Source organism: Rhea pennata, chromosome 22 (assembly GCF_028389875.1).
Source record: "Rhea pennata isolate bPtePen1 chromosome 22, bPtePen1.pri, whole genome shotgun sequence".
NCBI lineage: Eukaryota > Metazoa > Chordata > Aves > Rheiformes > Rheidae > Rhea > Rhea pennata.
The window spans coordinates 6,418,709-6,431,493 of NC_084684.1; the positions used below are offsets into that span (position 1 = coordinate 6,418,709).

The 12,785-nt window shown below is 37.9% G+C and overlaps 1 protein-coding gene across 1 annotated transcript in view; it reads right to left on the reverse strand.

The window, feature by feature from the left end:
* Positions 1 to 12,540, reverse strand: part of SSU72 (SSU72 homolog, RNA polymerase II CTD phosphatase) — a 33,341-nt gene extending 20,801 nt beyond the window's left edge. The window contains exons 1-2 of the mRNA XM_062593565.1: positions 12,374 to 12,540; positions 1,428 to 1,571 (exon numbers count right to left, since the gene is read on the reverse strand). Of these exons, the coding sequence (XP_062449549.1) occupies positions 1,428 to 1,571; positions 12,374 to 12,453 (224 nt within the window). The 5' untranslated portion in view covers positions 12,454 to 12,540. The remainder of the gene's footprint in view (positions 1 to 1,427; positions 1,572 to 12,373) is intronic.
* Between the last annotated feature and the right edge of the window lie 245 nt (positions 12,541 to 12,785).

A 12,785-nucleotide genomic window follows, 5' to 3' on the forward strand; every position in this document is an offset into this window, starting at 1 on the left:
AGCACTAACTGTGCTGCATAGCTTTATCAAACAGCCCAGCCCTTCTCAACAGAAGCCCTTCAGAAACCCAACACAGAAGAAACCACCACTGCTAGGGTCATAGGCAGTTCAAGTTTAGTATTTTCAGGTCAGCAAATACAGTAAGAATTTGCTGACTCATATTAAGCCATAAACAAACAACTGTAGAATTATATCAAGCTATTGAGTTTGATGACTCCTTGGGTGGCAACTTAAACTATATCTTACTGTGTTTCAAGTTTTCTAGTCTTTGTCAACTTTTGTCTTATTCCAACTTCTTTAAAAAGACTTTGAAAGACCTTAAAAAGACTGTTTGAGTACAGTTAGATATTTAAACCATGTTAACATTCCTGCTGAATCTTCAGATAGCCACAGTCAAGATATTAGAGGAAACACATTATCAGTATTTCACTAACATCTAATCCAATGCTAATTCTTTAGGAAAAGTTTAATTTGAGCTTCATTTTCTTCAGTATGTAAAAAAATCCATGGACATTAAAGAACCATAGATGAAATACCACTAAGCAGTGCAAAGCCTGCTCTGTTAAAACTTATTGCTAAGACCCTCATTTCTAGAATACTTCATTCTAAAGGGTCCTCTATCTCTTCAATAGAAATTCAGCATATTCCAGATAACATATTCACATAAGTTAAAATTCACTCCTTCATATCATTAAAAATAAAAAAGCACAGATCTCATGTTGAGAAAACAGCATCTTGAATGAGTCCCCCAAATTTGTACAATAAGTGCAAAAATCAACCCTAAATATAGATGTTCTAAAACCATGTGAAACAACAACTGATGTCAAATTAAGTAGTGCACATAATCTTGATCACCTCTGCTCTTTGATATTATATATTTTATTAGGCTTCCTGTGCCCATTTCTTAATATATACTATAAGATTTTTTTGGGTGCAGAGATCAAATCACATATCAAAAAGTCCTCAGTGAGAAGAGTGGATTCTTTAATGAAATACATCCTCTCTCCCAGCTGAAGAATACTGTAAACCTTACCTGACAGATTGTCTGAACTGAATACATTTTTAATCTTGTGGTCGCAGCACTTGGCACATCCTTTATCAGGAACAGTCTTTGCACTGGGAAAATATGATCCACAGTGCAGTGGAGGAAATGGACAAAATGTGGTAATATTAATGTGTTTTCATTCCAAGAGCTTAATATGTTAATATACTACAAAAGAGTATTCTGAATGCATGCATTGTAATTCAGTAGTAATTTACAAGGGAAGCATTAGAGGTCCATAGTGTGGATAAACCTCCTATAACCTTAAAGCATTGAAAGTCTGCTAGTCAAGCAACTATATATTTCTAACGCAAAATAATGAATTACACCTTTCAAAGATGAACCACATTTGATTTTTTTTTAAAGGGGCATGCCACGGGGATACAGTTCTTTGTCTTTCCTAAGCAAATCATTGTACATCTGATCGTATGTTGTTTTGAAATCATAAACATTCGGCTTGTCCGGTGCTGGTCCTGGCAGTTTCACATGAGTCCCTGTTCCAAAGGATCGGACACTGAATCCTCGTTTGCTGAAAGACAGGCAAGGGAGAGGGGGAAAAGCAATTAGATGAAATGGACTTTAAACACTGAAGTGCTGAAGAAAACATACTGAACTAAAGCATGCACACACACTCTCAGCAACCAACCAAATCACAACTGAATGTTCCGAACACATTTCAACTATACAGTTAAAACACAGAATACAGTGATTTCAAATTTACAGCACAGAGGAGTTGCAGCTGGAAATCTAAAGTTAGGCAGACACATTCTTTAACCCAGATAAACTAAGTCTTTTATGTCAATTTGTAGTTAACATCAGAGGCTCTTCTCAAGTATTTAAGGTAACTAGTATCAAGTGGATGATTTTGCTGAACCTCACTTCTCCAAAAAAGTGAGAAGAAACAACTTAGAATGGTTTCTCAGTTTAATTTTCTCTTTCCTGCTGCCTGTCTCCCTGCAAACTGTAGACTAAGCTAGCACATTTTACCAAAATGTCTAAAACTGTGTCACTGTGCTTGTACTATACAACAAAACTGCATAGATTAAAGAGACAAGGGAGAGAGATCACACACTAGCTCAGAAGCAAAGAAAAACACAACTGCTATTTGAAAATAAAGCTTCACCCTGAAGCTTTCCCATGTCTTCCTTCAAAAAAAAAAAAGTTGAAACATTTTATATGTGAAACTGAGTCTAAATTAGCAGGGAACATCACATAATCTTTATGTGCCTGAAACAGAATGCAAGCAGTACAAGACATGCTGTACAAGTACAAACCACCTCTACACAACGACTACCTTAGAAGTTATATGCAGTTGGGTAAGACTGAGCAACACAGGTATTTTATGAGAAAAGAGTGACAGTCTAGTCTTGCTGTCAAAATATGCTGGGTTTACCAATCCAAAATTGATTTTGGTGAAAGACAAAACTCCAAGTGGAATATCTGCAGTTTTACACTAGCAATAATGTAGTAAACTGCAATTATTTCCCCCCCACCTAGAACTTTTTAAGTTTTCTTAACAGAAAGTAACTTCATTACAGAATCCTGACCATGTCCTGCTCTCTGTGCCTCCAAGTAAAGAATACTGCAACAGCCATGAAAGCATCCTCAGCATCTCCTTACTGCACAAAGCTTTGTAACTACACATTCTTCAGCTTGAATTACTAGTTTTGCATTTGAAAGTCTCCAGTTCAAATGTACAATGGAGAAATAAAAATAAAGTCTTCAGTTTATTGCTAGTCCTTGGTTTGAAACCCATCACAATCCATAATGGACTATATACATTATAACACACAGCACAGTAGCAGGAAACTTCTGAATTAGACATTGGTGGGAGGAGGGGAAATCATGGTCTATTACTCAAAAAATAAACACTTCTTTAGGATTACAGCAAAAAGGAACAGAATCCTCAAATATTTGAAGGTTTTTATACAAAGCCAAGTCAATCCAGCTCAAACTTAACTCTGAGAGAGTTTACCAAAGATTGCTCTATTACTTAAATCGCGTATCTTTCAAGTAAAGGCTTTCAGGCATAACCATACTAACAATCCTCCCTTTCATTCTCTTTTAGCACTTTATCATCTGAATGCAAAGAAAGATAATTTGCATTTGATCATTTGAGATGTATTATGTTAGGGTACAACAAATAAATGCCCAATTCACTACTGACTTTTCTATGACCTACTGTTTGGTTTTGCAGAAGAGGAAGAAAAAAAATGGAGAGGGAGGGGCACAACGCAGGAGTATTTCACTACTGAATATTGTTGTGTCATATATTGGTCCTTGTATGGGAAAATAAAAGAACAAATAAAAACAGTGGAAGAGAGGGTTTTCATAATAACCCAGAGCTAACGAGATTTTGATTATTTATTTACTGCAGTTCTATCAGCAAGAGTCTCATTCTGTGCTTTCTCTTTACTAGAGGATGTTATCTATACAGAACTCTTCTTAGGGGAAATTCTGACAGGTTATCAGAAAACCTCAGACAGACAAATACACAGACAGAAGATGAAATTTCAGCTGCCTAGGCATTTAATACTATTCAGTGCAATAATAAAGAAGTGGTCATTATAAACAGTTTAGAACTTGGAAGTGCCTAGGTCAACTAAAAGGTCTTTCCATTGACCAACTTCAGCCTTTTCAACTTAAGTTCCTTAAATAACACAGACCAGCCAAAAGACATTACTATCACAGAGGGTAAGTATGTTTAGGTATAACCTGACTTAAATAAGCCCAGTATAGAAAAAAATGAGTTCGTCTTCTAGTAGTGTTTAACTAACACCAAAAATCACATTTATTTCAGAGGCAAACAGGTATAGGCAATCGTTACAGTTAAAAACTTTCAATTAAATAAGTCACAAACAACTTCAGATGCAGAATTTCTAGTTTACTGCCGAGAGACAACTTCTGTCCAATCATTACAGGCCAACAACCAAAAAGAAGCATAAAAAAACCCCACAATAATGAGTTCACAGACATTTCAGCTTTTTCCATGTTTATTCTTATGACCCGCTATAGAAGCTTCCAGAACTTTTAATTAAAAGATGTAAGTGACATCCTAACTGATGAAACCAGAATCATCTTGTTTCTTGTAGATGTAGTACTCCTTCTAGATTCCAATAAAAGCGTTCTTGGGAAACTCTTAACCACATTGCCAAGTATGCAATCTACAATGACCACAGACCCAAAGTTTAAATTTTGCAGCAGTTACAGTTGAAACTCACACACCATTTCTAAAGGAGTGCCTGCATTTTATGTACTATTTTCTTTAAAATTACGGTATGTAGTGTTTCAGACATTGCTTTTCCTTTGTACTTTCAGCCACTTTTGATCTGCAACATGCAAACGTTCTGCACTTGCTTCTCTGCAATATAGTTTAGGCAGAGATGTTTCTGTCTTGATATAAGAAAGTAACAATGCCGACCGATTAACATCTCTCTACTCTGCTGAAGTTGCTTAGCTATCTGCATTAGCCTTTATACTTCCTCACTGCGGGGCCAAAACTATCTTTACTGTAATTTAATTAGGCTAGTACTAACATTTGGGCATCTGAAAGCACTTTTCTCAAGTAGACTGAAAAGCTGTGTGATTATTTTCACAAAGTGGAATGGTTATTCTGATGGCTTGCACCTAAAACTTGATTAAACCAGAGATAGCTGCATTCCACTCTTACTTGTTCCATAATAAAAAAAAAAGGGGGGGGGGGGGAAGAGAAGATAGAGGAAGAGAGAGATGAGTGGTGTAATGGGCCAAGTATCATAGGTAAAAACACTGTCACTGTTGTAGAGAATGCTGAAACATCTAGCTTTATAATCATAATGTAATTTCTGAAACAGGTCAAGACAATGGCTTAATCTCAGCTTTTTAAAGAATCAGGCTTGAAACTTTAATGATCTATCAGAGGATAAACAGAGATTGAAGTGTTAAAACAAAGAAATCAGGACACTTGCAGAATCGCCTTCTGAGAGGAGGGAACAGGAGGCCGGGAACCAGTGCAAGAGTCTGAAGTACTCATTTTGAGCAAATTACAAGTCATGTCTTAACTGCTAAATCTTCACATACAAAATAGTACGAAAACTCAGTAAGAGACGCCAATTCAAATTGTGTGTTTGCTTTTGAAGTTATCCAAAAAAGCTTCCTAGCAGAGACCAATAGTGAACAAGTTCTGCCCCAAACTCAAACATAATACTAATAGTTGTGCAGCAATACCTCCTTTCAGTTGTCTTATCTGATCACAACTCTTTCCCCATTTCTTGCTTCATCACACTTTCTTTCAGTAGGTACATATAGTTCCTATTTTTGTAAACAATGGAGAGAGGACATGTGATGTTCTTTATTCTTTCTACAGTAATATAGAAACAACTGAAAATGGATACAAGTGGTAAGTGCAATTCTTCCACCCTCTCACCTCTCCCCTCAATCTGTGTCACATTAACAGTTGCTCAAAATTGTACAAATTCTCTTAGTTTATTTTCCTTACAATCCCTTCAAACTACACTTTCATTCTACTGCCTCTACTAGACGTTAACACTGAAATTTCCTCTCTAAATGGCATGGCTATGTTAAAAAAAATGTTCATGTTTCAAAGTGATCTGTTCTAAGATGTCTCATCCTCCTTTCCTCACTGCATCTACAACTAGAAGTGATTTTTGTGAAGTAGTTTAACATCAGCTAATGGAATAAACAGTAGACTTCGGCACCTTACAGCTTTTGCCCTTTTTCCTCCTCTCTCACAGCAAGGCAGTCAATGTTGTGACAGAAAACTATCTCCTTCTATGCTTTCCTCCTTTCTTAAATTTTTACTTTAATATTATTCTCTGAAACAGGTGTACTGGGGTCACACATTGGCCACAGATTGATGCTGTACGTGAAAAGTCCATCTTCAATTGTCTGAACAGTCCTTGAAGTTTGCATAATCTCATGCAAATCACAGATCTTTGTTTTCAGTTGCTCACATCAAAATTTGTGGCATTGATGCATAAGACCCACTGAAAATTATTTCTTTGAACTGTCAGAATGTGCATCTCACATGGAATTTCATCCTTTGGCATTAACAATTACCGGGGTACAGCTTTTACGTAAGTCATACAATCTGATGTAGTATTATGAAATACTCTGTTACAAAGAGTGTGTTGAAACACTTTCAATGTGAAAAAAGACCACCTGCACAGAATTCTTATTCAACAGAGCCTGCTTCTTGTTAAGCAGCCGGTCAGATTCAGCTTACTGAGTCAGCAAATATCTGTTAAGAATTTGGTGCAGCTTTTTAATAGCAAACATTTACTACAAGTCAATATGTATGTAGTATTGATTCTCAGCCTACAAAAACCTAAAATATAGAAAACAATGAATTTTAAGTTTACCATAAGGTGTAAGATGTATTAATATACCATCCTAGTGCTGATTTCTGAAAGTGTGAAGCTTAAATGTTAAAAGTCTCCTAACGTGAAACTTCAGGAAGTTGTTACTATTAATATTACTAAGACCAACACACATAAATTATCACTACACAAATCAAATACAATCCAGTATTAGACCTCAATTCAGCAAGCATAGTTAATGGTCACCTCAATTTAAGTCCAAAGCTCATTACAATGAAATCACCCGTACTGCCCACATGCCCACATTTAGATTTAATTGCAGCACTATTTGAAACTAACCACTGTATTTTCCTCCAAAAGAACCTCAGAGCTCTTTGCAAATGTACATAACTACTACTTCCTGTCTGGGAAAAAACAGCTGCTGAAAGCCAAGATCAGCACAGGACTACATTACTAAAACAATAACACACAAGAGTTGTTTACCACTAACTTTCAGGCTCTGATGATAAAGATATCAGAAACAGTGTTAATCCATGCAGGCTGAGACATCAACTTTTAACTGCAACTTTTTTTCATTCTGCTGTTATTTTGGAATTTCACACATGCTTATTACGCAAAGGTAACTTCACATTAATGTAAGCTCATAAAAGTATAGCTTTTTCTTACAATAGAAAGTAACAAGTAAATTTAAATATTAAGTGAATAGAAGAAAAACTGCCTTATCACTGCAGCTATAGTGGCAAAGTTCTTCAATGGACAAATCAGTAATTTTAACATATCCTTTCTTCAATACATAGCAGGAGAATAATTAGCAACAATGCCCTCCTCCTAGATCACTTTGAAAGCATCTTATGCCATTCAACTAATAAAAATCATGCTGTTAAACAGTAGGAACACAAGCACTGCTAACTGATTTTGATTATGAAATCTTCAAAACATTAAGAATTTCCTATACTGCAACATGTAATTTGCTTATCAGAGATAAGTTTGACAGTTTAAAACATTTGCTTCTTCTTGAGGATTTAACACAATTTAAAATTTCTTAAATTAAGTGATAGAAATTTCTATAGCCCACTGCATTTAGCTGTTGACAGATAACGTCAGTGGTCAGTAGAACCGCTTATGCAAGCTGCTGTGGGTGTAACTTAAATCATGTAACTCTAGCAAAATTTAAGTTCCTGCTAGTAGGGTTTCAGGTGTTACATCTGTTTACTGCTGGTAGGATGTCCTCATGCTCACATTCCCAAGTTCTCAACACATTTATATGCTGTATGTTTTCATCTTTCATATTTTGTTTTAGGAAACTAAATGCACATCTGCACCCTACAAGCTTCCATGATTTCAGCAGAAGTAACAATACAAAGACCCTAAACTCAGGAGACTGAGATACCTTACTGATACTATCAAAGTCCGAAAATACAAAGTTACAATAGCAATACAACCCCATAATGGAAGAATTTGCAATGTTAAGGGACATCAGTGTGCTACCAAATATACAAAAATAGGAATGTGCAAGTTTTTACATCAGACTTTCTGGTGTAGTGAGGAGTGTCTCTCTTCCACCTTCCTTTTCATAGTTTGAAGAATCAAGTCTGCATACTCTATGTTAATAAATGTCTATGCACATACCACAGGCTTCCAAATATTGTCTTGTAAGATTAGGATCCTCTCTTTAACTGAGTTTCTTCTCTCATCCTGTACAATCTTACTTCAGCAATTTATTTCAATAACTAACAGATTGGGGCAGGGGAGCATATATGTATACAACACCCATACATATTCTGTTCTGTGTTACTTCAAGGAAGATTCTTCCCCCCACACACACACACTCCTTCTTTAGTTCCTTAATAGAGAGTAGACTCCCAGGGCCTTTGGAATTCATAGTGCTTCTCTTTATTTGTCCACAAGAACCTTTCTGCTCTTCAGGTGCCAAATACTCTGCTGCCAGCTTAGAAACAAACATTGGTCCAATGAACAAGGTAGGTCTACTGCACCAGTAAGTTACTGAGCTAAATAAAAAAGGTAATATAAGGCAAACCAACAGATAAAACAAAATAACAGCAGTTGCAGTGGGTTTGATTTTTACCAAATGCTTAAAACTCAAGGCTGTCTCCCTCCCTTTTGCCTCACCCTCCTCACTGCCTTTCTTCATGTTTTACTATACATTTAACAACTGACATTAGTACTATACTGTTTCATAATGTTGATATTTTCAGGTTACAATGATGTAGGGAGAACGCTTATTTTTTACAAGATGATTACAATAAATAATTTGACGTTTCTCTATCCTAAAAATGTATCTTTAGATACACAAAACACTGGACTTGTTTGTTAAGGTTATCTGTAAAAAATATGCAGGTTTTAATAGCATGTTCCATTTGTGTATTATGCACATTCTTCATTAACCAAATTTAATTTCAAATACTCATTAATATCACTGATGGGCATATAGTATATGACAAATCAGAAATGCTGAAACTCTTCTTTTCCTCAATCACTTAACTTTTTTCTGAATCATGGCATTACAGATAACAGATCAGCACAGCTGGAAACCAAAAAGTTGCCATTTGCATTGTTCTGGGGTGGTATAGGAAGCGATTTGTCTATGAAGTTCAGGGCAAGTCTGCTTTTGCACATTTATACTCTATTAAGCAGAAAAGGCTCTACTTCCAATTGTGCAAGCTGCTAAAACAAACAAACAAATCTTGCTAAAAACTGAATCAGCTCACAATGCCATCCTTCAATCTGTTCCTACTAGAAAACCTCAGTGAGAGTCACAGTAGAAAATTAAAGTTTTTCTTCTTTCCACTGAAAAATTACTTCTCTTGCACAACAAACACTTAAAAACTATGAGACCTGTAGTCTCAGTCAGAACATTTCAGTTCATCAGACTAGTGCTAACTTGCTCATACTCCTAACCCTCAAAAATAAAAATACTTTGTACAGGTGGGTGCTTGCTTGCACACACTTTCATTCACACTGCGAAGATTACTACAGGTCAGAACCCCTCGCTTTTACCAGAGCAGTATGCTCCATAAATTTAAAAATCTGTACAGGCAAAAATCACCATCATCACAAAACTTAATTATGAAGCGTATCTGTAAAAGCAAGACATGGAGGATGAGCTGGATTTGACCTAGAGGTTGGTTACAGATGTTTATGCATAAAGACATAGTTGTTCCTTAAAAGTTGTCAAACTGCATGTCCCTTTTTGCTTTATCTCTTTTACTTTTGCTTTAGTATCTCAACATGCAGCAATAGCGAGAGCAACTGTTCTACTAAAAATCTCAAAAGACCTTGAGTTCAACTTCTTTTGGAAGATTAGAACAGTAACAAAGTGTTTAAAAATTGGTTAGTAAGAAAATATGTCAGGATACAAAGCAAAAGAAAACTGGTGGTGAACCAAGATAACGCCAGAAGTCAACAGAGTAATCAGACGTGAAAGTGTTTTCCTGAGGCACAAGTGGCAACACAGAACTATCAATTACAATAAGGATGAAGGACAAATTTGGGTTGGCAAATCAGACTTGTTGAAAATCCTTTTGAAATGAACCACTGCAATTTAAAAGTACAAAAAAAGTTTATAAATAATCTCCCAAAAAGTAACTTTTAATATTTGGTACATTAAGCTAAAAAGACAAGCAAACAAAAAACCCACAGACATAGAACAATATATATTCCAATTTGGGGTGGTTTTTTTGAGTCTGAAAGAGAGAACATCAGGATGTTATAGAAGGTAAGAATGTTAAAATATTAAACCAAGCCTGTTTATCTTTTTTAACGTATGAAATTATGAAGTGCTTTAAACAACTAAGAAGATATAAGAAGAAATATAAAATCAAGAAGGGACGAACTGCAGGTACTTCCAATTAAAAAAAAACTACCAGTTAAATCAAATATTTCATCTAGATGTTCCAGTGTAGATAGCTAGATTTTTTTACATATACCTCAGAAAATTATATTCAGAAATTTCTGTGAGATCATTTTTGCTTTCAAAGGCAGTAGTATGCAGTTCAGTCCAAGCTTTAGCAGACATTATATAGGCCTTAAGTGTGGGTAGTAAAATAAGCTTGCCTTACAGATAGGTATTTTTCTCTATAAATTGAAGACTGGCATAAGCACAACTACTAAAAAACACATCTACAAGAAAGAATTGGCTTTAATTAAACTTGTAATTCAGGCAAATACTGTACAGACTGGAGAAGTTAATTCTGAAACCTGACCTACAACATGAGGAACAGCTAAACACTCAAACATCACATTAAGTATTTTATTTTCAATATATTTAGGGGCATTAATACTGTTTGATAAAGCCTGAGCCAAGTACTTCTGTGAGATCTTGAGCTACACATAGTTCTTGAAGGTGTTCAACACTGAGGACTCCATATTTTGTTTTCAATTAGTCACCTAGACTTCTGTAGTATTTTTGTCCTTCAAACTTTTGTAATCCCTTAATACCTTATAGTTTCAAAATGCCTTGGTTTATTCGCTTTAAACATTTCTCCATAACTCTTCTTTCTCTTCTAGTTGTGATTTTTCAGAGTACAGTGAAACACACAACATGACATAACCCTGAATGGGTAAAATGGACTGGCTATGAGCAATGCAAACCTTTTCCTGAAGTTTATGACCAAATTACCGCTTTCATTGCATGGGTTAGTTATTTCTATAAAAGGGCATCTGCAGTACATCTCTATGTTGTCATTTATGTTACTTTCTTGTTCTAACTATATAGGATGTCACTGCTTACAAACATTTCCAAAATACCTATATTCTAAAATCTTAAGGGGAAAAGAAAAAGACTTTAAACAAATATTTCTTTACAGCACTTGCTAGAAAAAAAGTGCTTTGATTGTTTCCTCTGCAAAGGCAGAGGAGAAAAGAAAGGCCAAATGTTAGAAGTAAATTTAAATTTGTTATGAGTACTCAGTCTTAAGTAAGTTCCAGTATTATTAGCAGAAAAGTAACAAAGGAATAACATCTTTCCCACAAACAGTAGCTATTTGCAACTTTGTGCTTTCATAAAGCTGCCTCAGGTAACATCTGAGGCAGTTTCAAGCTTTAACAGCAGCATATGCTGCTTACAGTAAGATGGCTGCCAGACCAGATACTTCTATTATTTGTTCTTTCAAGTTTTTTTTTTTTTTTAAATGAAGCAAACAAGTTACATTTAATTGCTTGACATATTGCGCTAGTAATGCTTATCTTTTTTACGTAAGTATTATTGTCCATAACTTTAAGCAAAAGTCTTTATCATATCCCTGTTGACCACAGAAAAGATTCAGGGGCATGCTTTCTGGCTGCTCAGGTCTCTCCTGTCCCCCAAACCTCCCCCACCTCCAAGCCCCCTTTTGCATTCAGACAAGCTAGAAGAGTTTACAGTGCTAAATACTGGAATGCTCTCTCAGAGAGCCCATAACCCTCAAAGAGGCGTTTTAACATTCTGAAACGAATACTTCATACATTTTCCCTGAAAAAGGAAAAGGCTCCCTTTCAGAACCTAGAGAGCTCCAATGTTCAGATGCATTGATTTTTAAAGTTGCTGAGACACGCGAGTCATGCTGTGCCCGTCGAAATCTCCAGTTCCTGTTTTGCCGCACTGGATCTGGAGGTCCGTCAGTACCCACGGAGCAGACCTTATCACACCGGCCACTGCAGCTAGCCGAGTAGGAGCAGGGTCCAGAGAAAATGGGATACAAACAGGGATGAGGACCCTAAGCTTCGCGGCCTAGCTTTAGACGCAGGCCCCTAGTATGGTCCCAACTCCCAGCCAGCGCAGTGCCCCGCTGCCCTGGCAGCCCACTGGAGCCCAGCTCTACAGACAGAAAAGGAGAGCAATACCCGCGTTGCAGCAGATGGGAGAAGCCCTGATGCGGCCCTGGTGCAGCCAACAGGGCCCGGGATGCACGCGCCGGGGCCGAGCGGCGGTGGGGAGGAGGCGGCGGGCCAGGCCGCACCGCCCCCGGCCTGCGGGGCGCTGGCTTAGGAAGGGGGTCGGGCAGGCCCTGGTTACCTGAGGATGTTGTGCGCCTCCATGCTGCGGTTCTGGTTGCTAGAGCACACCACGGCCACACGGAGTGGCGAGGAAGGCATAGCGACACAGGCAAGAGCCCAGCTCCCTCCCCGCGGCTCCGAAACCCGCCCAGCCCCGGCTACGGCTCACACAAAATGGCGACCGGAGCCCCACGGCGGGCGGTGCCCGGCGTGTCACCAGGGCAGCGCCGCCCGCCGCGGCCAACCACCGAGCGGAGGGCGAGGGCGGAGGCCGCCGCCTGCAATAGAGCGTCGCCGGAGGGAGAGAGCGTCGCCAGCCGCAGAGCCCGGCGGGAGCGCGCAGGCGCCGCCGCAGCTAGAGGCGCGCGGAGGGGCCGAGCTGCGCCGAGCTGTGGCCGTGCCTCAGCGCTGGTCGGGGCCTACGGTGTGCT